Here is a 24,585-nt window from a genome sequence, read left to right on the forward strand (position 1 = left end):
ACAAGGAGAAGACGCGAGCGCGACGTTTCCCGGGTATGGAGCGACCGGGCCGTCCCGGCGTCGGTTCCGAGCCGCCTTGCGAAACGCTCCCCGCCCCTTCTCTTCCGGCCCGCTTCCGACGCGCCGACTTCGCAAGAAGCCGCGGGAAGCGAGCCGAATTACGCGGATCGTCCGATCGAGATAGGCTGGAATAATGCTCGTTTCGAAACGCGGAGCCGAGTCGAACCTTTTGTTGCATCGAGAACCGGCGCGGTGCCGCAACGGTTGCCGCAAGAGCGGACGGGTCGGGGCGGACTCGACCCGGGCGTCGCGGCGCTTCGGGCCCGGGTGCACCCGATGCGTTGCGGAACTACGACTTTCCACGATTTTGCAACGAGGCGGGCGCACGTTAACGTCCGCGTATGCGCACGGGGTGCCTCGGGAGGCATTGCGCGATTGCGCAACGGAGAAGTCGGTAATAACGACCTGCGATCGGGAATCGGCCGCGGCGGAGGCGGTGGCGCGTGATTTCCCGGGTTTCTTTCCCGCCGGAATCATCCCTCGCCCCCGCGGCCCTCCTCCTCCCGGCGGCGCCGAGGCGATTTCCATCGCCGCTTTCGCGAAAATTCCCTGGGCGGAAACGTTCTCGCTCCGGAGGTTAAATTGCGACGGCTCCTTCTCGCGAATGATCGATAACGCGTCTTACGTCGTTCACGAGCAATCGTAAACTCGGCTAACGCCGACGCCGGATTGCGCAACGCGGCTCCGGGCCCGTCCCCCGCGTCGCGCCGACGTCTCCGGAGGGACCGGAAGGACCCGGAAGGACTCGGAAGGACCCGGAAGGAGCCGGGAGTCGCCGACCCAAAAGGGACCGCTCGGCAAACCGTGCCAAGGTGGACCGTCGGCGTCGGCCTTCCGCGTCGCGGTCGCGTTTCGGGGCCCGCACCCCGAGTGAGCGCCGGCCCGGACTCGCGCGCCCGATAAGGGGTTCGAAGGGGCGACGCGGCCGGTGAAAGGGGTCTCCGTGGCGGAGGTGGCGGCGCGGCCCCCGCCGACCCCCACCGACCCCCACCGGCCCCCACCGGCCCCCACGGGGCAGAGCTCTCCTATAAAAGCTAACGCTGCGGTTCTTCGGACACGTAGTATTTTCCCGCGTACCGCCCAAGAAAAACTCGACTATGAAGCTGGTCGTAAGTTCCAACAGCCACCGGCCCGGATGGTGCGCGCCCCTCGACTCTCGGCCTGATCTCTTTCCTGCGGTTCCTGCGATCCCCGCGATGCGTTCGCGTCCGTCTTGACTAGATTCCGACGCGGTCCGTCTCGCTCCCGAGCCGCGGACGATTTTCCCTGGGCGAACGAGCCCGCTCCCTTTCCCGGCCCTGTCGAGGGTGCCGCTACGTTTCCACGGTACCCTCGCTAACGTTCGACTCATGATTGCAGATCGTTTTGTTCGCCGTTGCGGTGGCAGTGAGCGCGCACCCGGGCGATTGGGGCCATGTAAGTATCCAACCAACTCGCCGTAAGTCTGCCGGGTAATCCGCGAGCGCGGCGTCGAGTGGAATCAAACGGCGGAGAAACGGTCGCGGTCTGTCGGTCCGGAGGGGAATCGCGGGCGATGTCGGGTCCGCCGCCTCCGGCGGCACCGACGGCATCGACGGCCCCCGGGCGTCCAGAGGGTCGCCGGGCCCGTCCGCTCTCCACGGATGTAAACTTGTCTTTGTGTTGAACGCGCTTAGATCCCGATCGCGCCCGTCGAGCATCCATGGATACCTGCACATCCGACTTACGTTAAGCAGGTCGTGCCAGTGCACCAGGTAAACGAGTTCGGTTTCGTTCTTCTCCCTGTCCGGACGCTAACGGGAGCCGACCTCCCAACGAGCTCGCGGGGGTTTCCGCACCGTCCTCGGAGCCGCTTTCCGGCCGAGGTCCCCCGTTCGGGCAAAGGCTCGGGACTCGACGCTTTCTACCCGGCGTTGCCGAGGAGGCCGCTCGGAGCGGCCCGGGTGCCCTCGGGGGCGCCCGAAAGGGGAGAGACGGACAGAAGGAGGTAACTCACGGTATTTTCCAGGCTCCCGTTCACCACCACGTGGTCCAGGTGGCCCCGCCCGCGCCAGTGCCGCCTCTGCACCCCCAGCCCCTGCACGTCAAGGTCCCCCACACCCAGTCGGTGAGGCTGCCCCTCCACCACCCCAAGGTTCCCCACCCTCATCTCATCGGCTACGAGGTCTACCACGAGCCCGAGATCAAGGTGAAGCCCGTGCAACACCACCCCTGGTAGATCCGCACCAGTGGCGAGGCGACCGCCCAGCCACCCCCGGGACCCACGACCAGGCGACCGACCAACCACCGGCAGACGTACTTCTCTCTACCCCTCCCGACCCCCATTCGGACCACGTGTATTCTTCCTGTGCGGCATGTGATATCGAAGAAGACACCACGACACCTTGAGCCCCTAAACCCTGTATATTTCTCTCTTCTTTAATGCGTATACCCCCAACCCCCAACCACCGATACCCGGACCACTTTTAATTTATTTTCTAATAAAACTCGATTTTTTATCGTCTCGCGATAGTAAGTCGAGCGTTCTTTGCTTCCGGCCTCCTCCCTTCCTCCCTTTCGGCTTTGTCGGTCGGAAAGGGCTCGAGCCCGTCAGGGGAGCGCGCATATAGCTCGACCGTTCGTCGAATCGGCCGGAAGCCGGGAATCAATTGGAAGTTGCCAGGGAGACGCCTCGTCCAAACACGGTTGATGACCGTGGGTGGCGCGGCGTGGCGGCGTCGCGACCGGACGTGAGAAACGCTCCTCGATCTCCGCGATCTCCCCGGCCGACCGGAGGAAAATTCCGCCGAGTCGCCGCGATTCGGACCGAGGCGTTCCGGTTCCCGTAGAGAGATTGCCGACCGCGGATCAGGGAATGGGAGAACTGCAGAATCCGCCCGGGGCGAGTCGGATCCGCCGCGAGCGGCACGTTACGACTGGGGAACGGACGCGAGCCCCCGCTCCGATTCCGCGATCTTTTCCTCCGGCCTCTCCGTTCGAGCGTTTCTCGCCGAACCGATCGGCTCGAAGGGTTGCCCTCGAGTCCTCGACGAGCCGATCGTCGCGACTACCCGCTCCCTACGTCCGACCAGTCGATCGATTTTTTCCTTCGATTTTCCTCCTCGCGAGCGACCCCGCGCAAATTGCTGTTTGCTCGCGGTTGCAATCGGCTGAATAATTCATGCTCCCCGCTACCGGCTACGATTACGTCTCGCGGAATTTTTCTTTACGAACGGTTTTACGGCTCGATCCGATCCGTATCGCCGAGTTTCGTCCACGTTCCCACGGCGATCCCGCACCTGCTGTTTTCGTACATTCACGATATCGATTCCTTATCGGCGGTCCTAGCGATTCGTATCGTCGATCGACGCGCGACGGACTCTCCTCGATAATCGTATCGCTAACGACTCGAGTCCGCCCCTACTCTCTCTCTCTCTATTTTTTCCTGCCCTCTATGGTGTCGCCCGATGCTCGACTCGATTTCCGGGTCGATCGCGTCCCTCCGCCCCAACCTGGACGGGGAAACGCCTCGACGGGCCCTCGGGACTCGGACGGAAATCCTAGGGAAACGAGCGCGGCGTCGGTCGAAACGCGCAGGGGCCATTTAAAGGAAAATCGTTGGCTCGTCGGTGGTTTCCGCGACCGTTGCGTCAACCAGGAGTGGACGACGGCGCGACGGAGAGAACCACTGGCTCGGGCGGAAAACGTAAATACAAGGAAGCGCGATTGTCCCTCCGGGTCGTTCGGTGTCGCCAGTTCGATCCGGTCAGTGGGCCACTCGACATGAACGACCTACACAGTGAGTACGAACTTGGCTGCTTGAGTTCGGTCTGTGCGGTCCAAACGGTCCACACGGTCCAAACGGTCCAAACGGTCCAAACGGTCCAAACGATCCAAACGGTCCAAGCGGTCCAAACGCTCTTAACGCTCTTAACGCTCTTAACGGTCTTCGGCAGAATCCTCGGAGGCCTCGTCCTTCCCGCCCGTCGAGACGTCCTCGGTCTACTCCCTGGGTAGTCGGGCGAGCCTGGTTCCGGTCAAATCCAGGGACACGTAGTACGCACCTCCGACCTACGGCGCGCGCGTCCACTGCGCGGACTGACCTTCCTCTCCTCCCTTTCCGCAGCTTCAAGAAGAGGAAACAGGCGCGGTGCTTCCTTCCGGCGGTCCTGGCCGTGCCGATGATCGCCCTCCTCGCAGCCGTCGTCGTGCTTTCGGTCCTGGGTGAGGAGCGACCGATTTCTGCCGACGGACTTCCTTAAACCGTGTTTACCCGTTTCAGTCGGTCGGTTCGGCCGAAGACCGAGGCTGTGCGACACCGAGGAGTGCGTGCGAATAGGTAAGCGAGCTTTCCTCTCCTCTTCCTCGAGCCATGCCATGCCCGGACCCCGGAGGACTCATGCAACTTTGCGTCGCGCAGCTGCTAGCCTGAAGGAATCCATGGACGCGTCCGCGGATCCTTGCGAGGACTTTTACGAGTGAGTAACGCCGTCCGCCTTCGGGGACGCTCGGGTGGGACTCTCCTTCGTCTCCCTTGCAGATTCGTCTGCGGAAGATGGCCACGGGAGCACCCGACTCCGGACTCCAGGTCGACGAACTCCTGGTTCAGCGTTCGAGCCGACCGCACGTCCAGGATCGTTCGAGATCTGCTGAGGAGAGAGTCGAACGCGACCGAGGTTCCGTGGGCCGTTCGTCAGGCGAAAAAGTTGTACGACAGTTGCGTGGATATAGGTTCGTCGCGTGCGCCTCCGCCGGTTCCCCGGGTTCGGTCGGGCAACGTAACTCCGGTTGCCACCGGAGACGACCCCGTCGAAGTGACGTCCACGTCGAATTTTTCCCCAGATTCCATAAACTCCCTGGGTCTCCAGCCGATCGTTGCTCTTCTTGGGGAACTCGGTCTTCCCTTGGTTCCTGCCGCGTTCACCGACGAGACGGGAAATTACGTCGAGCTGTTGGCCAAAGTGAAGAGAGTTCTCGGGAGGGACGTCTTCTTCGGCTCCGACATTATCCCGGATCCCAGAAACGGAAGCAGGAACGTCATAGTACTCGGCCCGCCGACGACGGACAGTCCCTTGCCAAGGTGCCGATTTTGGCTCGGTAAACGTCGATTCCGTAACCAGTAGGTACCGATCCGCGTATCCGTTCAGTGACAGGGAGCTGGACAAGAGGGCCGAGAGGGCGAAAGGGCATGCTCGAGAGGCCGAGGAAGACGAACCCTCGGCCGAGAGGGTTTACATGACGGAGGTCATCAAGGAAGTACTCGGCAACGGGACCTACGACGTTTGCCGCGCCAATCGATCCGGCTCGTTTCCCCTCGATGAAGACGTGGAGAAAGTCGTCGACGAGATCTACGCTCTCAGCGAGAGAATGTACCTCGTACGTGATCGATAGACTGGATCTGGTCGACCGGTCGAGTCGGCCGAGGAAACGCCTCCTCCTAACTCCTCGATTCTTGCAGATGTTCCGAAATAGCGACAACGAGACGTCGGAGGAGGAGAGTCTCGGCGACGAGGATTACGCTCTGGCGGACGAGCTGCAAAGGTCGACCGACGCCTACGTCGCCGAGGCGAACTCGTCCTTGACCCCGGCGACGATCTGGAGACCCTTCCTCGAGGAACTGCTGGACGGGACCCCGAACTTGGACCTTTCCCGGAGGGACAAGGTTCTGATAGGCGACCTCCAATATCTGCAGGACGTCGCTCTGATCCTCTCCTCCACCGACAAACGGACTCTGGGTAGGACCGATCGCTGCCGAGGGCCGGAACGTCTCGAGAGTAACCGCGATTCCGTTCCAGAGACCATGATTTGGTGGGTCGTCGTCGACATCCTGGTGCCGCACTCTTCGGCGAATTTGAGGAGAGCTTGGTCCAGATACGTGTCCCGGTTAACGGACGTTGAGGTGGGGGAGCCTCGGTCGCTGCAATGCGCGAATTCCGTCAACGATCTGATGGGTGAGCCGGAATCGTAAGAAATGCCAGGCCGGTTTCCCGGTCGAGTGCGTCGCGTCCGGGCCGGAAGGGCCGTCCAAGGCCCGCGGCGCCTCTTCCTCGAGGCGATCCTCGCCCGAGGTTCTCAAGGCGTCGCTCATTGCGCCTTCCCCCAGGAATGGCGGTGTCGTGGCTCTTCGTGGAGCCGACCTTTCGCGAGGAGAAAGGGCCCAAGGTGAGCGAGATGCTCGAAGACATCAGAGCGGCCTTCGCGTCCCTGGTGGTCGATGCCGACTGGATGGACGGCCGCACCAAACTCGCGACCCTGGAGAAGAACCAGAAGATGACCTCGGCCATCGGCTACCCCGAGTGGCTCTTCCTCGAGGGACGGATCGACCAGTATTACGGAAACGTAACGTGTCCTCGTCTCTCTCTGGCAAATGCGCCAAGCGGCGATCGGACGTCCGTAACGTTAAATCGCTTTTAGATCAGTTTGTCGGAAGAAACGTACCTGGCGAACATGCTGCAGATCGTGCGACAAAGGAGTCGCGAGGACCTCTCCAACCTGCGAGCGGAGAATCTTGCGAACGAGACTTAGTAAGTCTTCCGCTTAACGTTCGTTGCGTCTCCTCCCTAAAGCGCAGAGAATCACGTTTTTCGACAGCTGGGTTACCGAACCGACCGACGTCAATGCCTTCCACACCTTCCAGGCGAATCAAATAAGTAAGTAATCGGCAAAGTACCCGACATATCTCAAATCCCGGATTTCTCCGTTTTACCGAAGTACGATCGGCCCCGCTAACCGTTTTAACGTTACCCCCGCGGACGCAGCCGTGCCGGTCGGGATTCTGCAATTCCCGTTTTACGATTTGGGTCTGGAGTAAGTGGAAGCCGAACGAGCCGAGGAGTAGGTCTCTAAGAGCCGACGTGTTTGCGCAGGGCCTTGAATTACGGGGCCATCGGTACCATCCTCGGACACGAGCTGACACACGGATTCGACAACAGCGGAAGGCATTACGACGGTGACGGCAACTTGAGACAGTGGTGGTCCAACGACACCGTACTCGAGTACACCGAGAGGACCCGTTGCTTCGTCGAGCACTACGGAAGCTACTACGAGAAGGAGGTAAACTCGCCGGGCCGGGTACTCGACCTAGGAACGAGGGCTTAATTGAGGCCTCCCCCACCAGGTCGGCCTCTACGTCGACGGCGAATTGACTTTGGGCGAGAACATCGCCGACAACGGCGGCCTTAGAGAGGCTTTGCTCGCCTACGGGAGATGGTTAGCCAGACACGGAAGCGAACCTTTGCTCCCAGGATTCGCCGATCTGACTCACGAGCAGCTCTTCTTCGTAGCATTTGGACACGTAAGTGGATGGGGCGTTCCCCGGGTGGATTCGACCGAACGATAACGCCGTCGTCCGTTTCAGCTGTGGTGCGAAGACTATACCCCGACATCGATACCGTGGATGCTGCTGGACCCTCATTGTCCAGGTCACGTCAGACTTTTAGGCGTCTTGAGGAACTCGAAAGAATTCAGCCAGGCGTGGAAGTGCCCCGCGGGTTCGGGAATGAATCCCGTCGACAAGTGTCGCTTGTGGTGATTCGAACGCTCGAATCCATCTCCCGATTCTCCGTGTAAAATCGCTCGAACATCCGGCGGTTCTAATAAATCATTTTTATTTACGCACAGAAAGGTCCGTTATGGAAAAGAGACGACAGGACGGGCACGTCCTTGGGGGTGGATCGTTTCGACGATACCTCCTACGCGAAACTGGGTCCGCGATTACGGCAAGGAACCGACGCGGAAAAAGAGTTCGTTTCGTCCAGCGTACGAATTTCCGCCATTGGACGCTAGATGCGGCTAAAACGGGGATCCGTCCCATCTCTGTACATCGGCTCGTCGTTTCCCTTTTCTCTTGGTTTCGGCTCCCGTCGTCGGGAGCTCGACGAAACCGGCGACAGCCCTCGGACGATCCCGGGCCTCTTGCGCGCGTTTCGACGAAAACGACCGAAGCCACGTCACCCTAATAAACGTAACCACCATTTTCGGCGTACGTCTGGCCGGCCCTCGAGACTTCGGTCTTTCCAACGTGGACCGTTCTGGCATCCGTGACCACCGGGGCGTTCGATGTCTCCTGGTGAACCGTCGACTGGGGGAACTCGCCCACCGGGAAGCTCGGGATTTCGTGGGCCAGAGGGCCGACGGGGACGCCGTAGGTGGGAGCGGCACTGTGAACCACCTTGGCGTCGGAGACCACCGGAACGTTAGGAACCTCTTGGGGAAGCGTCAATTGAGGCAGTTCCGGCACCGAGAAGGACGGAAACTGGGGGATCTGGGGGATCTGGGGGATCGAAGGGATCGAAGGGATCGAAGGGATCTGGGGAATTTGCGGCGCTCCAAAGTCCGGCAGCGGGAAGGAGGGGAACTGCGGCTCCGGGGAGGCATGGTAGTATCCCGGAGCGGGAGCGGGCACGGGGACGGAATAAGGCACCGGCCGGGGAACCTCGACCGGGACAGGCCGGTCGATGGTCACCTGGACCGGCTGGGAGACGCGCACCGCGTAGGGCCTCGGGACCTCGAAGGGCTGGGGCACGGGGATCGGGTATGGCACGTTCTTCGTCACCGGGACCGGGTAGGGTCGAGGCACGTGGACCGTCACGTGGCTGTCGACCGTCTCGATGGGGACCGCCGACTGGTGGCGGTGGAACGACGAGGGGCCCGCCGAGAGGAAAGAGCGGTCCAGGCCCGCGGATCCGATGTCGCCGACGGAGTAGAGGGACCCTCCCAGGCCCGTCGCGAACGTGAGTCCGCCCTCTGGAAATTGCGCGATCGTCAGGATTCCGCGGGGAGAGGGGAGCGGGGACCGGTCGTTTGCCGTACCTGGCGCCGCCACCTTCCGGAAGACCTGGTTGGTCTTCGCCTCCACGACCGTCGTCTGCTCTTTCGCCTCCGGTTGCTCGTGCAGCACTTCCGACTTGGTGGACACGGCGGGAGTCAGGTGCTCGTCTGCGGCTCGTGGCTGGTCGTCCGGGGAGATCTGTCGACGAAGAACGCGATCGTTAGCCCCGGAGGGAGGGACCGACCGAAATCGAAAGACTTGCCTTCTCGACCGGGGTTCCGTAAGACGTGACCGGAGTCGAGTGGGCGACGACGGTCTTCGCGACGGTCTCCACCGCCGGAGCCAGGTAGCGGTCGCCGCCGATGGGTTTGCCGGGCTGGTGATCCGGAGGTCCGTACCGGGTCTTCGGAGCCAGCCGATCGACGGTGGAGAAGGAGCCGGCGTATCCACCCAGCGCCCTCGAGATCTCGATCTCGTTCTCGTGATAGCCGTGTCCGGGGCGGCCGTCGGCGCTGTACCGAGAATCCCCGGGAAGGACGTCCCTCTTCCGCTTGTCCGAGGGTGCGGTCGACGCCGCACCGACGAGGAAGACCTTCGACCGAACGAAACGCCGATGAGCGAACGACCGAGCTGGATGCCTCGCCATTCGTGAGTTTAGGATCGTTGACGCAATCGACGGGAATTTTTGGAAGAAATTACGCAAGCTGGATTCCGCGCGTGGCCGCGGGAAAGACGGGAGGACGGAAGCGTCCTCGACCTCGTCCCGAGGCGCGCGATTCCCGGTATATAGAGGCGACCGAAGGACTCACCACCAGGAGGAGCTTCATGATGACCGGATGGCGATTTGCCTGGAATTGACCGTCGATCCCGAGCGATCTCGACCTTTTATACGAAGCGATGCTCCTCCCGCGAGATTTCGTAATAGGTTGGCATTGGCAGAACTAGATTTTTAATCGACTCCCTTCCCCCCTCGGCCCGCGGACGTCGTAGATCGGAGGACGATTCCGTCGTCGCCTTCATCGGGCGTCTCCGATTTATGCAAATTGCGACATTTTTTCCCCTCGCTCCCGTTTCGTCTGGCGCACCGCGCCCCTCTCGGCTCCGTTGCCGATTACCTCTAGGATCCGCGAGAATCGAGACATCCGAAGGGAACCGACCCGATAACGCGGAAGCGCGATTTTTCCCCCTCCCGCCCTCCGCGCGGGGGCCGAATGCCCCGACGATTACGAAAGCCGGGCTTTGCGAAACGTCGAGAATCGAGTCGCGATAACGGATGCGCTCTTAGAAAGCGGACGCGTCGGTTTCGAAAAACGCTATTCCCCTTTCGGATTCCGGCATCGACCTCCCCACTTCGGGGGAAGAGAGTCGGGGGCGATCGGACTGTCGAGGAATGGCGCCGCGGTCGGGATGTTTTGAAAGACGAGGCCGAGACCGGCCTTAGAGAATCCGAACCCGTTCGGGTCGTCCGGAGGGGCGGGATGGCGGAAAGACAAACGAAAGGAAACATCCTCGCTCGCGTCTCGAGCGATCACAGGGACGATCGACCGGTCACTTTATTGCGACTCTTCTCGATTCGTCAGAGTCCGCGGGCCCCGATGGCGGACGAGCCGTTCCCTCCGGCGGAGATCCTGGAAGCCTTCAAGGACGACTGCATCCTCCGAATCGCGAACGGCCAAAGTTTCTCCGCGGTGGTTTCGAAGACGGCAAACGCTGCGCTTCTCCTTCCAAGCGAGGTTTCGCCAGGGTCTCGCCAGGGTCTCGATCGTCACGCCCGGATTCTTCTGCGCTGAAGGACAGATTTTGACGCGTACCCGAGAGAGTCGGGACGCCGCGCGTCCACGGAAGCGACCAAGATCGGGTACATTACCGAATCCTTCCCCGAGCGAACAAGGTCCCCCGCGGGCGAAGTCTCCTCTCGGTCGTCCCTCCCCTCCTCCTCGTAGAGGTCGGCCGCCGCGGTGGACTCCTCGACGTCCGCCTGCCCCTCCGGGTCTTCCGGGCGCCCGCGCGGATTCCTTCTCGGCTCCCCGGAAGAGGACGAGGCGAAGGACGCCGCGCACGGGGAGGGAAACAAGGAGAGAGAGAGGCAGCAGCAACCTGTGGACGCGAACGCAGAGAGATACAGCCGGAGTCTCGAGGGAGCCGACCGGGGCGAGTCCCTTACTCGAGGAGGCGCAGCCGGGGACGATGTCGATCGGGCAGATGCAGCGATGCCGAGGGCTCTTGCTCGCGGCCTCTGGAACATCACAAACGAGAGGCGATTACGTCCCGGATTCGGCCCCGACTCGGTCGGCCGCTTCCGGTTACCGGTGGTCGGGGCGCACGTCGTCGTCGTTGTCGTCGTCGGCGGCTGCGGCGGACCTGCGAACATTTCGGACGTTTTGGACCCTTCGGAACGACGGCGAGGCGCTCGTCGGCGGTCGACTTACAGGTGGTCGCGGTGCTCCCTGGACACTCCTCGTCCTCGTCCAGCCGAACGCAGAGCCCATCGTCGTCGCCGTAATCGGGAGCGGCGGGCCGACGTCGCAGCACCAGGACGCCGCGGCCGGCCATCCCGAAGCCGATCCGTTCCTGCTCGGTGCGCCTCGGCGTCGGGAAGGCGAGTGCCCCTCCCAGACACAGCAGCGCCTGAAAGCTCGGCCACTGCAGCGCGAGGCGGGAGGGGAAAGAGGTTGGCGCGCTTACCACTGCGGTAGTTATCATGTCCCTCCTCGCAGCCGACCGGTCATCGGGCCATCCCATCGGGTCGAGATCGCGGTCCTCTTCCTCTCGGCTGCTCGCACCTGCGTTTCGTCGCGGCTCTCGATAGCGACCCGCGCCGATCGCGTCAATTAAGCAACGCCGAACGGCTGGATTAACGACCGTCGCTCTCGATTGTTGGCAAATCGATCGGAAAGTTTTCCTTCCTCGAAAAGCCCTCCCTCGCTCGCCGCTCGTTCGCGCGCGCTCCGAGAAGAAGAAACGCCGAGAGAAAAGAGGCGAACGGTCGATGGAAATGTAAAAGAGGATCGACTTTCCCTTCCATTTCGCCGTAGACGCGCCGAGCGGCAGACCGGAGATACATGCGCGACCGCCGGGTTGCCGGGCGTCAGGGGCGACGTCGGTCCACTCGATCCGGAAATCGGGGAAACGCGTCCCTCGGAGCTCCGACCTATCGAGTCCGAGGCGACGTCCGTCTCGGACTCGATCGATCCTCCCGCTCGCGATTCGCCACGGTCGGCGTTTCCGAGTCGGCCGCGCGAAAGTGAGAGGAGAAAGACCATCGTGGAAATAATGGCTCGACTTTTGCTTTTGTGTCGGACCGGTTTCTCCGCGATTCGGATCGCTTCCCAGCTGCGGTCGAGTCGCCCTCCTGCCGCTTCCGGAAAACGTTTCCTCGCGAGGTCGCGCGGCCGGTCGCGGAGGGAAAGAAGGGAGCGCGTCCTCCGCAGGACGGAGCGGAGCGGAGGCGCGGCATGATCCGGTCCGACGCGGTCCGCCGGACGGAAAAGGAGACTTCCGGAGGGGAAGGACCTCTCCAAAGGCGACCGGGAGTGAGCGGATCGGGGGAAAGAAAAAAGGAAGAGGCGGCTAGGCGAACGCGAGCTCGAGAGAGTGCTTTCTTCGGCGAGCACTCGGTGAAGGTCCTCGTATATAAGAGGTCGGCTCGCCCAGGACGTGTCAGTGCGGCTCGTCTCCCCGGAACACCAGCCCCCGATCCCAGGTCCCTCCAGGTCCAGGGTCCACCCAGCGGACATGTTCGGATTCGTAAGTGCTCTTCCCCCCGGTGAGGCGAGAGCGACTCGGAAACGAGAGCGCGCCGATCCTTCCCAGGAGCGAGAAAGTCGCGCCGCGAGAAAGCGTCAACCGAGGTCTCGTTGCAGATTTTAGTCGCGTCGGCTCTAGCCGCGACGGCGACGACGACGGCCTCTCACCTGTCCTCCTTCGGCGGCCACGGCCTCGGCGTCCATCCCAAGCTGATATCGCAGTCCGTTCACCTGCACGAGGTTCCCACCAAGATCATCAAGGTCACCAGGACGGTCGCCGTCAAGGTGCCGGTGCCGTACCCAGTCAAGGTGAGACCCGCCCGCGTCGCCCCGGGTGCGTTCGAATCGACTCTAATCGGTTCCGCTTGCAGGTGCCGCACCACATTCCGGTCCCGGTGCCGGTCAACCACCCGGTGGCGGTGCCGGTGCCGCAGATAATCAAGGTGCCCCACCACGTGCCGGTGGAGGTGTCCAAATCGGTGCCGGTGGAGCTGCACCAGGACGTGCCGTTGTTGATCCCGAAGCCAGTGGCGATCCCGCACCCCGTGCCCGTGCCGCAGCCCGTGGCGATCAGCAAGCCGGTCTACTACCCGGTCCCGCACCCGATCCCGTACCCGAGGCACACCGGAGAGGAGGGCGAGGGCGGCGGTTTCTCGTCCGACAGCGAGGAGGTCGGCCACGAAGGGCACGAGACCAGGTCGTACGGCGTCTACGCGGTCGGGGCCGGTCACCCCGGCTACCCCGACCAATCCGGCCACTCCGGCTACCCTGGCCACCCCGGGTTTCGAGCCTCCCAGCCCGATTACGCGGCCGAGCCCTGATCCGCCCGGTCGGGTCGTCCAGTCCTCGTTAAGTTTTCGCCCGAGAGGCATCGTTGACTTTTTTTCCCCCGTCCGGCGAGACCCCGTCTCTCGGTCGGAAGGAATTCCGTTCCATGTACCAAACAAAATGAAATAAATCTTGTTGACTTTGAACGCCGTGTCTCTCCATCCACCTCAGAATTTAGCAAAGAAGCCGAAAGCGAGCACTCCCAGCGATCCAGCTTTCGCTACGAGAGTCTTTCGGTCGAGATGCGAGGTACTCCGCGAGGGAGTACACGACCGGAAACTCGGGGAACGACGAGATACGAAAGGTACTCGACGACGTGACCGTGCCCGTACCAGCGCTCGGCGAATTCAATGTCAAAGGATGTAGAACGCATCGGCCGAGTCGCCTTCCCCCGTCCAACTAGAAAGCGGAATCCGCGACCGCCCCGCGTGCCGATCTGGTTTCCTCCCGATCCGGACGAAAAACCGCCTCGAGTTCATGCGCCGTGTCGCAACAGAGAGTTTCGACGTCTTTTCGGGCCGAAATTTCACCGGCACGATCCGAGCGTCCCTCGATTCGCGAGCGGCAGAGAGAGAGGAGCAGGAGAAGGTATTAGGGGCACGGGGAGAGGGGTGTCCACTCGTCGTCGACTGCAACGGATGCTTTTTTCTCACGGTATTTGGGTATCCTTTATTCGACGTAGAGCCAGCGCGATCCAGACGGCACGAAAGGGAGGGAAATCCAGGCGATGCTCGAGCGACAGACTACGACCACGTCGAGTAGCCGGTGGCGCCCCGGTACTTGCTGTACAGCAGATTCTGCGGCACGGCCACCGGATACGGCTGGGGCACCTTGACGGCGTAGGGTGTCGGAACCCGGACCTTGACGGCGTAGGGCGCGGGCACGGGGTACGGCCGGTCCACCGGGACGGGGACGTGCCTCGTCACCTCGACGGGGTAGGGCTTGGGCACGGGCACCGGGTAGGGCCGGTCCACCGGCACCGCGTACGGCACCTGCGAGACAAACGAAAGGGGACGCGCGTTAGAATCGACCTCGCTCCGGGCACCTCTCGTCGACCGTCCTCGTCGTACCTTGACGGGGACCGGAACGCGCCTCTCGACCGGAACGGCGACCGGGTGCGGCACGGGGACCGCCACCTCCTTCGTGACAACTGTGGAGATGCCTTCGCCGATGGTGTACGATGGGTAAGAAGAGTAAGCGCTCGCTCCGTATCCGAGGCCGTAGAGTCCGCGCTTGTCCTTCGTCGTCTCCTTCGCACCGGCCTCCTCGGCCACGGCCAGGGCCACCACCAGGGCCACGAGGGCCAAGAGAGCTATCCACTGCAACGACGATCGTTTCGTCAACTCTTAAGCTACCCAACGCGACCAGTTCCCTTTGGAAGCCCGAGCGACCCGGGAGTTTAGAAAATCGGAAGGATTCGTCCGACCGCGGGGGTTACCTTGGCGTCCATGATGCGGAGTTTGCCTTCTTCTGGGTTACTGAAGAGTCCCGCGAAGATCCGTCCTTATATACCGGCGGCGAACCCTCCCGAGTGGCGGTGGCCCCCGAAATCGCGTCCGCGTTCGGTGGTTGCGCAACCCGCCGGCCCCGCCCGTCTCGCGCGCCCCCTTCTGGCCCCTTCTGCCCCCTTCGGGACACGGCGGTCGCGGCGGCGCCCGACTCCGCAACTCCACAACTCGAATCCAGGGGAAATGAAAAAAGAGAGCACCTCCCCCGATTGCGTAACTTTCACCGTGGCGAAAACGTAAAATAATTCCCGTAAGAGTACTCGACGAGGAACCGCGACGAATGACTGAAATTCATTGGAGGCTAACGTGACCTACGCGGCCATATCGATAATATCCGATGACGAACGGGAAGGAGCCCATTCACCGTCCTTTCGGTCTTGGTTGATAGGAGTCTTTTTGTTCGGAAGACGCCGAATCGGGTAAACAAACTCTCGCGAGCACTCTCGCCGGAGATACGGAATCAGCCCCCTGGCCCCGACCCGTGACTCCGCGGTTCGCGAGGGACAGGACGGGGGGGACCCGGTCTCGTCTGGAATCGGGTTTCCTCGATGGAGGTTTCGGTCTGGCGCAAAACGACGTCGACTCGACGTCCGGGAGTCCCTCGGAATTCGACCGATCGGCCCGGAGGAATTTGCATATGACATTTGGCAAGGTGCGCGCCGCCCGCGGAAAGGGAGCGCGTCTCAAAAGGACGAGCGAACCTCGGGTCGACCTTTCGGCGTCCGGAAGATTCGTCGCTAGAACGGGACTCGCTCGTTAGCCGTGGATGATTTTTTCCTCCCGGTCACCGAGAAGAGGCGACGGCTTTCCGGGGACTCCGGTTGCGGCCCGGACCTGACGACCGACCGATGGTTCTCGCCTTCGGGCGAGACAAAGGAACGAAAAGGTGCTCGAAGCCGTTGGCGCCTTCCCCTCGAGGACCTCTTCGCGGCCGCAGCCTCGAGGAGGAATCGTCGCGTTTTTATTTATACGGCGGGGAATAAAGGAACGGAAAAACGAGGTGAGTAAATCCACGAGTCGATCGATAGAAAATGTCTTATGATTTTACAACGAGGGGCGCGGTGGCGATGGAAGAGACGAAGAGGCGGCGTCCGGCGTCTTCGGGCCTAGTAGAAGTCGTGGCCGTGGCCGTACGACTGCACGTAGACGGGAACCTTCTCCTTGACGTAGACGGGGTGCGGGACCGCCACCGGTACCTGCGGAGGAAGAGGCGAGTCGGTCAGAGGGTCGGTCGACGGGGACTCGACGGGGACTTACCTTGACGGGGTAGGGGGCGGGCACCGGGACGGGAACCTTCACCGGCACGTTGACCGGATACGGGCGGTCCACGGGCACCGTCACCGTCTTGGTCTGCACCACGGGGTAGGGCTGCGGGACCGGCACCGCCACCGGGACCGGGTGCGGAACGGCAACCGGGACCTGGAAGCCGCAAGCGGAGAGTCGGTCGGGGCAACGGCGGGGAGGGTCGCGACTTACCTTGACGGGCACCGGGCGGTCGACGTGCACGGGGTAGGGCTGCGGCACCGGGTACGGGACAGGGACCGCCTTGGACACGGTCACGGCGTGGACCGTCTGGTGGCCGTATCCTCCGTATCCTCCGTATCCTCCGTATCCTCCGTAGCCGCCGTAGTCGCCGTACTCCAGGCCGCCGGCGTAGCCGCTCCCGCCGTAGAGGCCGCGCTTCTTCACGGTCTTCTCCTCCGCGGCGAAGGTCGCCGAGACCAGCATCAGGCAGACCTAAGGACGAACGGCGACTGTTACACGGCGATTACACGGCGGTTATCGCGAGGGCGGTCGGCGACGTACCAGCAGTTTCATGTCGACGGTGCGCGTCCTTAACTCGGGTGTACGGCTCTGCGGGTCGATCGGATCGAGTCCAAAGCATTCGCGGAAAACCACCCTTTATATAGGGAATTCACTTTCATTTCGACCGACCACCCCGCCAATAGGAGCCAATGGCCGTCCACCGTTCCGTCGCCACACCTACCGTACTCTATTTACCCACGATACGGCACATGCCGTCCACCTTTATAATATACAATCCATGTATCGTTAAAGGTTGTATAACGCGTCCAACGTGTGTTGCACCGACATGTAAAATAGTCTCGCGCGATCGCGTCCCCGCCCCCTCTTGCTCCGTTTCCCGCCGCCGTTCCTCTCGCTCTCTCCCTTTGCGTTTCCATCTTTTCTCTCGGCGTATCTCGATACCGTGCTCGATTTTTCCTCGCGGGGCGAACCGCGAAGCGGCCGGCGCAGCAGTTCTCGTTTCCGCGACGACGGTCGCTAGGCTTCGCACGCGGAACCAGGGGAACCGCCTCCGCGAGGCGGCCAACGCCCGCTTTTGGACATTTCGACGGTCCTCGACCGAGCTCTCGGAAAGCCGAGGCGCCGTCGCTTCCTGGAGATTTGATCGCCCTCGGTGACTGCGTTGCGGTTCTCCGCGGCGACCCGGGCGCTCCGCTTTACGTAAGACGGGAGGACGAAGAAGCGAAAACCGACATTGCGGGAGGGAGAGGGACGCCTCTCGGAGAAAGAGTCGAGCGAGAACTCTCGACGCGGATCGTCCATGGTCGATTCGCGGGGGCGACGAATGCTCGGGTTTCCGGGCGAGAAGGAAGAAGGAGAGAGAAAGAGAGACGGCGGCCGGTGAGTCACGCCGAACGGTGAATGCGTAGAAAGCGCGCGACCGGGCTCGGGGCCCGGAGGACTCCGGTCGCGACGGAGAGGTAGGCGGAAGAGGTTGCGGTAGGTCGCGGCCATCGGCGTCGTCGGCTTCGTCGGCGTCGCCGACGTCGTCGGCGTCGAGGTCGAAAGGAGGGGCGCAACGGCACCGGTTCGCGCGCGGCCCAGTTTCGCTCGGCGGAGAACCCGCTTCTCCTTCCGAACGGCACGGCCGATCGCGTCCGGTGACGAAAGCGCCGAGCGACCGACTTCCACTTACCGAGCGGCCATCGCCGATCCACCGCTCGCGTGCGAAGCTCTCGGGAGCGCGGAATCCGGTGAAGGGTGCCTCGCTCGGCGGTCGAACGGAAGCGGTTCGACCGCCTCTTCGGAGAGGTGCGCGTGTTTCCCGCCCTCTGACGTAACCCCTCGTTACGCCAGAACCCAGAATCCGGAATCTGGGTCGATTCGCTCCAGAAGCCGCCGCGTCGAACGAGTCGCTGCGATTCTTATCGGGGGAGATCGAGGTCTTTGTCGACGGGGACCCAGGGAATCCTCGCCTTTGGCGGGTTTCCCATCCGTCCATTCTCCGCTGAATTTTCTTCGCCCTCGAGTCCATCCCATCCTCAAAGATTTAGTTCTTACCTTCGAAACGAGCCGGGCGGCAGTCGCTCCACTTTGCGTTCGCCGGCTCGTCGCATGTCGCGGAGACAACGACGTCGCAAAGAGAAGGAACCGACCGGGGCGGAACGGTCACGGTCGTCGGGCGAGAGCGAGCGCGAATCCCTCGAAGAGGGAACGACGGCTGCTCCCGGGAGTCTAGGTCGCCGAAATGTCACGTTCTCATAGGGCGTACCGCCGCCGCCGCCGCCGCTCGTCCGTTTCCCTTGTCATCCGGTGCAAACGGCCGCGGAGGGCGAGCGGGAACGGTTGGATTCCGCTGTGCGCCTCGCCGCAGCGAGCGGCTAAGCGAGCGCGTTACGTAAGACGCGGGGCTTGCGCGAGTTACGCGCGTGGGTCGAAACGCGCGCTCGACCAAGCGGAACGCTTCTGCGGGATCGCCCTCCGGACCGATTCGGGGCATCTCCCCTCTGGGTAAATGTTCAATCGAATAAATAAATAAATAAATATATGTATACAGATACAAAAGCAAAGGAGGAGCAGCAAACGGAGGCGAGATCCTCGCTAGGCCTCGTTCTCGGTCGCGGCGTCGCTGTCGGTGGTCGGCGCCTCCGTGGGTGCCTCGGTCGGCCACTTGCCGGCGGTCGCCTCCGTCTCCGGCCCCGGCTCCGGAGGGTCCGTTACCACCAGCGGTCCCAACGGCTCCGCTTCCTCCTCGGGGACGACTTGGGGGACGATTTGGGGGACGACCTGGGGGACGATCTGGAGGGCGGACGACTCGATTTGGCACCGGCGGCCCTCGTAGCCCATCGGACAGACGCACCTGCAACGCAGCGATCGGTCGGTGGGTGGTCCCGGTCTCGTCCCGGTCGGGGCCTCGAAGACTCTCGGGACCCTTACCTGTAGTCGCCGTCCTCCTTGGCGGCGTCGACGCAGGTAGCGCCGTTCTCGCAGATCCCGGGATGCTCGTCGCAGAAGGCGAGCTTCCGGTCGCAGAGGTCTCCGGTCCAGCCGGGCTGGCACCTACACTCCCAGGGCTTCCTACAGGTTCCGTGGACACATCCCGGATACGGGACGCACTCCGTGCAGTTCCGCCCGATCCAACCGACCCTGCACCGGCAGGTCCCCGGTCGACGGCAGCCCCCGTGCTCCCGACTGCAGCCCACGGAGCAGATCGCTGAAACGGACGAGGGGGGTTACCGACTCGACTCGCTCTGGGGCCGAGAGCCGCTTACGAGTTTGGCAGAGGAATCCCGTCCAGCCCGGGTCGCACCGACACTCCAGGGGTCCTTGACAAGTGCCGTGGACGCATCCCGGCAGAACGGAGCATCGCTTGCACCTGGGTCCCTGCCAGCCCAGCCTGCACCTGTGAGACAGAGACATCCGGAGTCGCTCCAATTTCCGCGCCGATCCCTGCGCCGCTGTCGAGGACTTACCTGCACTCGCCCGGCCTCTCGCAGTATCCTTGGCTGGGGTTGCAGTCCGCGGCGCAGATCGGCTCCGAGCAGAACAGTCCCTTCCAGCCGGGGTCGCAGGAGCACTCGAAGCTCACGTTACACCTGCGAGCCGAGCGGCGAGTCACCGCGACGTTACGCAAGGGGCCGACGGGACCGGTTACCCCCGCCGCCCCCGGGGAGCGTCGGAACGAGTCCTTAACGAGCGTTCCGGAATTGCCGGGAGCTCGTTAGGTCCGCGCCCGATTACCGGGGGAGGCCGATTTTTCTTCCTCCGAGCGGATCTCGGTCGCGATCGACCGATCGGCGAGAACGGTTCCCTCCCCGCCACGCGCAAACGTAATCGCGAGCCGACGCAAAGAATCGAGTTGGACCGATCGCGTTACCTTCCGTGCTGACATCCCGGCAGGGCGACGCACTTGTCGCAGAGCTCGCCGTAAAATCCCAGCTTGCACCGACACTCCCAGGGTCGACGACAGTAGCCCTGAAGGGGGTCGCATCCCTTCCGGCAGATCGGCACGTCGCAGAGGTCGCCGGTCCACCCTAGACACGGACTTCGTTAAAGCGCCACTTCGGCTTTCGGGACTGACGCGCTACACCTTTACCTGGGAGACACTTGACCTCCCCAGCCTCGTCGCACACGTAGTGGGAGTTGGGATGCTGCGACGCCGGGATCTCGCAGGCCTGCTTCTTCCACTTGGGAACGTACCTGAAAGAACGCGGCCCGGTCTCGTCAGGTTCCGGTGCGGCGCCCTCGAGCACCCTCGCGCCCGTCAGCAGGCTCAGGACCCAGAACGTCGCGATCATCCTGCATCGAGGTCCCGCTCGAGACTGAGGAGGAAGCGCCCGTGAGGCCGCGCCGAATAGCGGGACTCCTTCGAGGCCGCGACCCACTTTTCCGACGCGTCCGAGGGTCGACGCCCCGGACGGAACCGGAACCTCGATTTTCATTGCCGACGCGCGACGCGGGGAAAGGGGAGAGTCCACGAGAGCTCGGCTCACCGACTTCACCTCAAACTTTATTTTCTTTCCGGCTGCTCTCGCTATGTACAGATACAAATATTTACAAATAAATACAACGCACGGACCGCGCGATCGTCGCGGATCGAATCTTCCGCCGTTTCCTCCCTCGGCGGGTGTTCCGATCGTCGCGGATAGGAACTCTGTTATGCAGTCTGTTCGTTGCCCGTCTCCTTCCCTCGGAGGACGTACCCCGTCCCTGTACTCGTCCACTCACCGCGTCGCTTCGGATTCCTCCCGTCGCACCCCGAGGGGCGGAAAGGGACCGTCTCCGACGTCCTTGTTCTTCCGGCGAACACCCAGGAGCACCGCGACGGCCACGACGGCTGCGACGGCCGCGCCGGCCGCGGCGCCCAGGCCGGCGGCGAGGAAGACCCATGGCCGAGCCGCCCCGAGGGTCGGCTCCGCCCTGACCGGCCCGACGGAGTCGGGTCTGGTGTCGACCTCGATGGGGAAACTCCCGGGGCCCTCGTCGGATGCAACCCTCACGAGATACTTGACGCCGGGCAGCAGAGATATCTGGGCGGAACTCGAGTCCGTCACTTGGTTGCCCATCGAGCCTCCCGCCTCGGGTTCCCAGGAGACGACGAAGGACTCCTTCCTCCGGGCTGGGGCGACCTCTCGGGACCTCGGCGTCCCCTCGACTCGCCCCTCCTCGCGCTTCCTAAAGAAGAACCGCCCGAAGACTTCGTCGGGGATCTGCGACTCGTCCCGGCCTCCCCTCTCCCCCAAGATCTTCTTCCCGAACTTCTCGAGGAAGAATCGGCGAACCCTGTCGTCGAGCGTCCTCCGCTCGAGCTCCCGCAGCCTCCCGAGCTGATCGTCGACGTCCCGCCACGACAGAGTGGCCTCAAAGAGAGGCCCTTCCTTCAGGGACACCAGGGTCGGCACCCAGACTTCCCAGCTGAAGTGCCAGACGCCGCCTTCCTCGCCGACCGCGACAATCCACGTGTCCTGGTGCAGGGCGGGGACCCTCGACCCGGGTCGGTACTCCGCCACTCGCCACTCGTTCCCATCCTTGCGCAACACGACGGCTACATCGTTCCTCTTCAGGGCGACGGGACCCCGGCGAGGGGCCGGAAGCGCCGAGGGTGGGTACTCCTCCTCCGTCCTGTTCTGCCGAGAGAGGCACGCCGTCCGACACGCCGAGCACTGCAACGAGAACGGCGCTTTAGTACGTCTCTCTCTCTCTCTCCCCCTCTCGTCCCGACCGAGCGTTTCCCAAATATTTTCGAGAGATCCCTATCCGCGCGGGGCGTCGGTCCTCCGAGGAAATCGGCAGGTAGCTGGGCCCTGGCGTTTCCTTTCCCTCTCGGGACCAGGAACGGATCGGCGCGCTCGGATGATCCGATCGGATTCGGGGTGGAGCTGGAGACGGAGCTAGAAGGAAAGAACGCGAGTCGGACCGGCCGACGAAGCGAGACACGATCGCCCGAAAGAGAAATACCGGAGCGGGATCGGTACCCGTCGCTAAAAGCCCGGGAGAAGAAAAGGCGACCGAAACCCGTCCGCGGAAGTCTCGAGAGGCGAACGAGAGAAACGAATGTCCTCGAAAATACTCACTCGAGCCAGCTCGGCACCCTCGCACATGGACTCGGCCCTCTCCCGATGCATCTCCAGCGCCTCGCAGCTCCGCCAGCACTGCAACCACAAAAAGGATCTGTTAGACCCTGCCCGAAGGAGCCAAGGGCGAGGCGTCGCTCACTTGGGTGCACGGGATCTCGCGTCCGTCGGGGAAGCGGTCGCAGCTTCCGTCCAGGCTGTGCTCGCGCAGACAACGGGCTCTGCACCGCGCGACCCTGACCGCGGGCCCGAGGTCGAGGCCGAGGCCGAGGGCCAAGGTCGCTATCGTCGCCGCCGCCAGCAGAAGGGCGCGAGCCGCCGCCATCCTCGGATTCGGTTCCCGCTCGAAGCGCGTCGCGTGGCGTCCCTGCCGAAATTTCGGGCCAACTGCGCCCCGGGAGGTCGGCTTCTTTCTTATATGGGCGAGCCCCCACTCCGCGCCCTGAACCTCGGAGCATCCCTCGAGGTCGGCTCGGTCCCTCGGCATATGGCCGCGTCCGCCTTTTCCGCCACGGGGAGGAATTCGAGCGCCGGAAGTCCTCGGGCGGGACCGCGGTCCCTCCTCCGAGGCCCGGGTGCCCGGGGTGCCCCGCGCACAATGCCCAGGATGTGTACAAACAGGGTGTCGTCGCGGGGTGACGCTAAACGGGCCTCGCCGGCATCCCTCGGCCGCCGCATAGAAACGTCGGAACGGGATGCCATTCATCTAGGAAGCGTTTAGGCCAGGGGTGGTTCCCTCCCCCTTCGGTGGGTCCCCTCCGCATTGTCGAGTCGCCTCGCACCTGGACCGGGCCGGCGAGGTGTCCCGCGGATCCGCGGCCCGAACGCCTCCCGACTCGCCGACGGAGGCTAACGAAGCGGAAAATTTCACTCCTAGGGAGACTTCTCGCGTCGAATACGTCGGAGACAAATTTCGTTTGTGCCGGCAGGCATTAACGGCGCTCAAAGGCACGGACCTAAGACCGGAGTTTTCTGGACCATTCCCAGGGGACAGGTGGTAACCGGAGATCGGTCCCGGTCGGGGTCCTTCGCGGCACGATTCGAACACTCGGAAGAGCCCACACAAGGGACGGTGACAAATTTTCAAAAAGCTAATTTATTGCCGGCCCGCCGCAGGACCGCGTCGAGCGCTCGACGAAAGGCGATCGAATCGCGTTTCCTCCTCCGAGACCGGAGCGGGGAGCGCCCCGAAGGAAAATGGTCATGGTTCGCCTCTCATTGCCTCTGCCGCCCCCGTTAGTCAAGGTTTGGAACCCATTTCATGGATTAGGTATTTTTCTCCCGAGAAATTGCCTCCTGTCAAAGTCGTCCGACGACTCGGTAAGTTTGGCTCGCGTCATCGAATTACGCCCCCTTTTCGGTAATCGAAGTCGCGCCGTTTCCGTCTTGGGGACACTTCCCTTTCCGGGGACTCTGGCGTGGGTTACGATCCAGGAATCCCGTCGATTTATGGGGATTGGCGCGCCCGTGGCAAAAGTTGCAGGGGTGTCGTGCCCTCGGGCATTCGGGGGCCTTACGGTTAGGAACGAGAAAGTTGCCACTTTTGGGACAAGGAGTCGACCGTTTGCTCGGTAATCCGGTTGGTTAGAAATTACTCGATCCGATCCTAATGAAGAACGTTGCCGGGTAAGCGGAACCGACACCGAGGAACCCGAGAAATCCGAGAAACCCAAGAAACGAGAGTCACGGACTAGCCAATTTGCGGGATATCGGGTCGCTCGTTTGGTGCCTTCGTGCCAAATTTTAGGCCTCTGAAATAAATGGTTTCCGAGATTTCGGTTCTTCCTTTCCCGTTGTCGAGAACCACCTGTCGATTCGGGAGAATCCTCCGCGGCCATTTTTCTATTAAATCGTCCGAATAGGTGTGGGGGTCGGTAAACGAAAGTCTCTTACCGGGGACTCGAGTTTTACGGTCGATTACCTCAAAAGTGGAGGCCCGAGATTCCCTAGGCGGTTCTAGGGGGAAGCGACCGCTTTTCCTCGTAAAACCCGACGGTCGCGGAGGAAGACCGATCGCGTCGACATTTATGACGGCGACGCTTCCTCACGGGGTTACTCGGTCGCGGGTCTTGGCGACTCCGTTTACGACGTAAGGCCCTTCGGAAGGAGACGAATTCCCACGTAAAGAAGGGTACTTCTCTCCTCGTGTGCGTTATGGCTGATCGGTTCTACCCGAGCATGCAACACTTTTTATTCTCGCCTCGTTCCCGATCTAATCTGCCTGCCCGCCTGCCCGTCGGCCAGGAAATTTCGGATCCAGTCGTCCTCTGTCTCCCTCGGTCCGCGGGGGCAGAAACCGAGAGCGAGCGAGAGGGCGAGAAAGGAAAAGGAAAGAAAAGAAGTTCGGGGCGAGGTTGGCCGGCGTGGCCCCCGGATCGGCGCATCACGTGTCTAAC

General features: G+C 62.7%; 9 protein-coding genes across 10 annotated transcripts; 3 read left to right on the forward strand and 6 right to left on the reverse strand.

Moving 5' to 3' along the window:
• The first annotated feature begins 1,117 nt into the window (after positions 1 to 1,117).
• Positions 1,118 to 2,554, forward strand: LOC105698715 (amelogenin, X isoform). Of its 2 annotated transcripts, XM_012423187.1 has the most exons (4): positions 1,132 to 1,169; positions 1,420 to 1,476; positions 1,716 to 1,793; positions 2,048 to 2,554. In XM_012423187.1, the coding sequence occupies exons 1-4, from the start codon at positions 1,158 to 1,160 to the stop codon at positions 2,255 to 2,257; spliced, it is 357 nt and encodes a 118-aa protein (XP_012278610.1). In that variant the 5' UTR covers positions 1,132 to 1,157; the 3' UTR covers positions 2,258 to 2,554. The 2 variants fall into 2 exon arrangements, with proteins under 2 accessions (XP_012278611.1, XP_012278610.1); XM_012423188.1 differs by lacking the exon at positions 1,716 to 1,793 and having other exon boundaries at positions 1,118 to 1,169.
• A 1,191-nt stretch (positions 2,555 to 3,745) lies between these two features.
• Positions 3,746 to 7,624, forward strand: LOC105698689 (neprilysin-1). Its single transcript, XM_012423154.2, has 17 exons — positions 3,746 to 3,817; positions 3,975 to 4,074; positions 4,145 to 4,242; positions 4,301 to 4,357; positions 4,439 to 4,496; positions 4,559 to 4,749; positions 4,861 to 5,098; positions 5,166 to 5,394; positions 5,477 to 5,753; positions 5,814 to 5,969; positions 6,122 to 6,357; positions 6,433 to 6,542; positions 6,610 to 6,668; positions 6,777 to 6,825; positions 6,885 to 7,071; positions 7,136 to 7,312; positions 7,376 to 7,624. Exons 1-17 carry the CDS (start codon positions 3,802 to 3,804, stop codon positions 7,547 to 7,549), a joined length of 2,412 nt encoding a protein of 803 aa, XP_012278577.1. The 5' UTR covers positions 3,746 to 3,801; the 3' UTR covers positions 7,550 to 7,624.
• A 348-nt stretch (positions 7,625 to 7,972) lies between these two features.
• Positions 7,973 to 9,615, reverse strand: LOC105698690 (SH3 domain-containing protein C23A1.17). Its single transcript, XM_012423156.1, has 4 exons — positions 9,598 to 9,615; positions 9,051 to 9,380; positions 8,830 to 8,986; positions 7,973 to 8,763 (listed from the first exon to the last, which is right to left on the reverse strand). Exons 1-4 carry the CDS (start codon positions 9,613 to 9,615, stop codon positions 7,973 to 7,975), a joined length of 1,296 nt encoding a protein of 431 aa, XP_012278579.1.
• An 850-nt stretch (positions 9,616 to 10,465) lies between these two features.
• LOC105698691 lies at positions 10,466 to 11,341 on the reverse strand. Its single transcript, XM_012423157.1, has 4 exons — positions 11,218 to 11,341; positions 11,096 to 11,149; positions 10,953 to 11,024; positions 10,466 to 10,885 (listed from the first exon to the last, which is right to left on the reverse strand). The coding sequence occupies exons 1-4, from the start codon at positions 11,339 to 11,341 to the stop codon at positions 10,554 to 10,556; spliced, it is 582 nt and encodes a 193-aa protein (XP_012278580.1). The 3' UTR covers positions 10,466 to 10,553.
• A 1,124-nt stretch (positions 11,342 to 12,465) lies between these two features.
• On the forward strand, positions 12,466 to 13,355 carry LOC105698692 (sine oculis-binding protein homolog). Its single transcript, XM_012423158.1, has 3 exons — positions 12,466 to 12,535; positions 12,652 to 12,843; positions 12,906 to 13,355. Exons 1-3 carry the CDS (start codon positions 12,524 to 12,526, stop codon positions 13,353 to 13,355), a joined length of 654 nt encoding a protein of 217 aa, XP_012278581.1. The 5' UTR covers positions 12,466 to 12,523.
• A 750-nt stretch (positions 13,356 to 14,105) lies between these two features.
• LOC105698693 (cyclin-dependent kinase inhibitor 1C-like) lies at positions 14,106 to 14,812 on the reverse strand. The gene is made up of 3 exons (XM_012423159.1): positions 14,801 to 14,812; positions 14,433 to 14,681; positions 14,106 to 14,354 (listed from the first exon to the last, which is right to left on the reverse strand). The coding sequence occupies exons 1-3, from the start codon at positions 14,810 to 14,812 to the stop codon at positions 14,106 to 14,108; spliced, it is 510 nt and encodes a 169-aa protein (XP_012278582.1).
• A 1,164-nt stretch (positions 14,813 to 15,976) lies between these two features.
• Positions 15,977 to 16,688, reverse strand: LOC105698694 (cuticle protein 79). The gene is made up of 4 exons (XM_012423161.1): positions 16,677 to 16,688; positions 16,347 to 16,607; positions 16,107 to 16,289; positions 15,977 to 16,066 (listed from the first exon to the last, which is right to left on the reverse strand). The coding sequence occupies exons 1-4, from the start codon at positions 16,686 to 16,688 to the stop codon at positions 15,977 to 15,979; spliced, it is 546 nt and encodes a 181-aa protein (XP_012278584.1).
• Positions 16,689 to 18,716: 2,028 nt separating this feature from the next.
• Positions 18,717 to 20,413, reverse strand: LOC105698695 (delta-like protein 4). The gene is made up of 6 exons (XM_012423162.1): positions 20,212 to 20,413; positions 19,993 to 20,149; positions 19,589 to 19,711; positions 19,388 to 19,518; positions 19,053 to 19,329; positions 18,717 to 18,975 (listed from the first exon to the last, which is right to left on the reverse strand). The coding sequence occupies exons 1-6, from the start codon at positions 20,411 to 20,413 to the stop codon at positions 18,717 to 18,719; spliced, it is 1,149 nt and encodes a 382-aa protein (XP_012278585.1).
• Positions 20,414 to 20,839: 426 nt separating this feature from the next.
• LOC105698696 lies at positions 20,840 to 22,514 on the reverse strand. Its single transcript, XM_012423163.1, has 3 exons — positions 22,332 to 22,514; positions 22,190 to 22,267; positions 20,840 to 21,778 (listed from the first exon to the last, which is right to left on the reverse strand). The coding sequence occupies exons 1-3, from the start codon at positions 22,512 to 22,514 to the stop codon at positions 20,840 to 20,842; spliced, it is 1,200 nt and encodes a 399-aa protein (XP_012278586.1).
• Positions 22,515 to 24,585: the final 2,071 nt, after the last annotated feature.

Source organism: Orussus abietinus, unplaced genomic scaffold, assembly GCF_000612105.2.
Source record: "Orussus abietinus isolate OABI.00-Male unplaced genomic scaffold, Oabi_2.0 scaffold12, whole genome shotgun sequence".
In the NCBI taxonomy this organism is placed as follows: Eukaryota; Metazoa; Arthropoda; class Insecta; order Hymenoptera; family Orussidae; genus Orussus; species Orussus abietinus.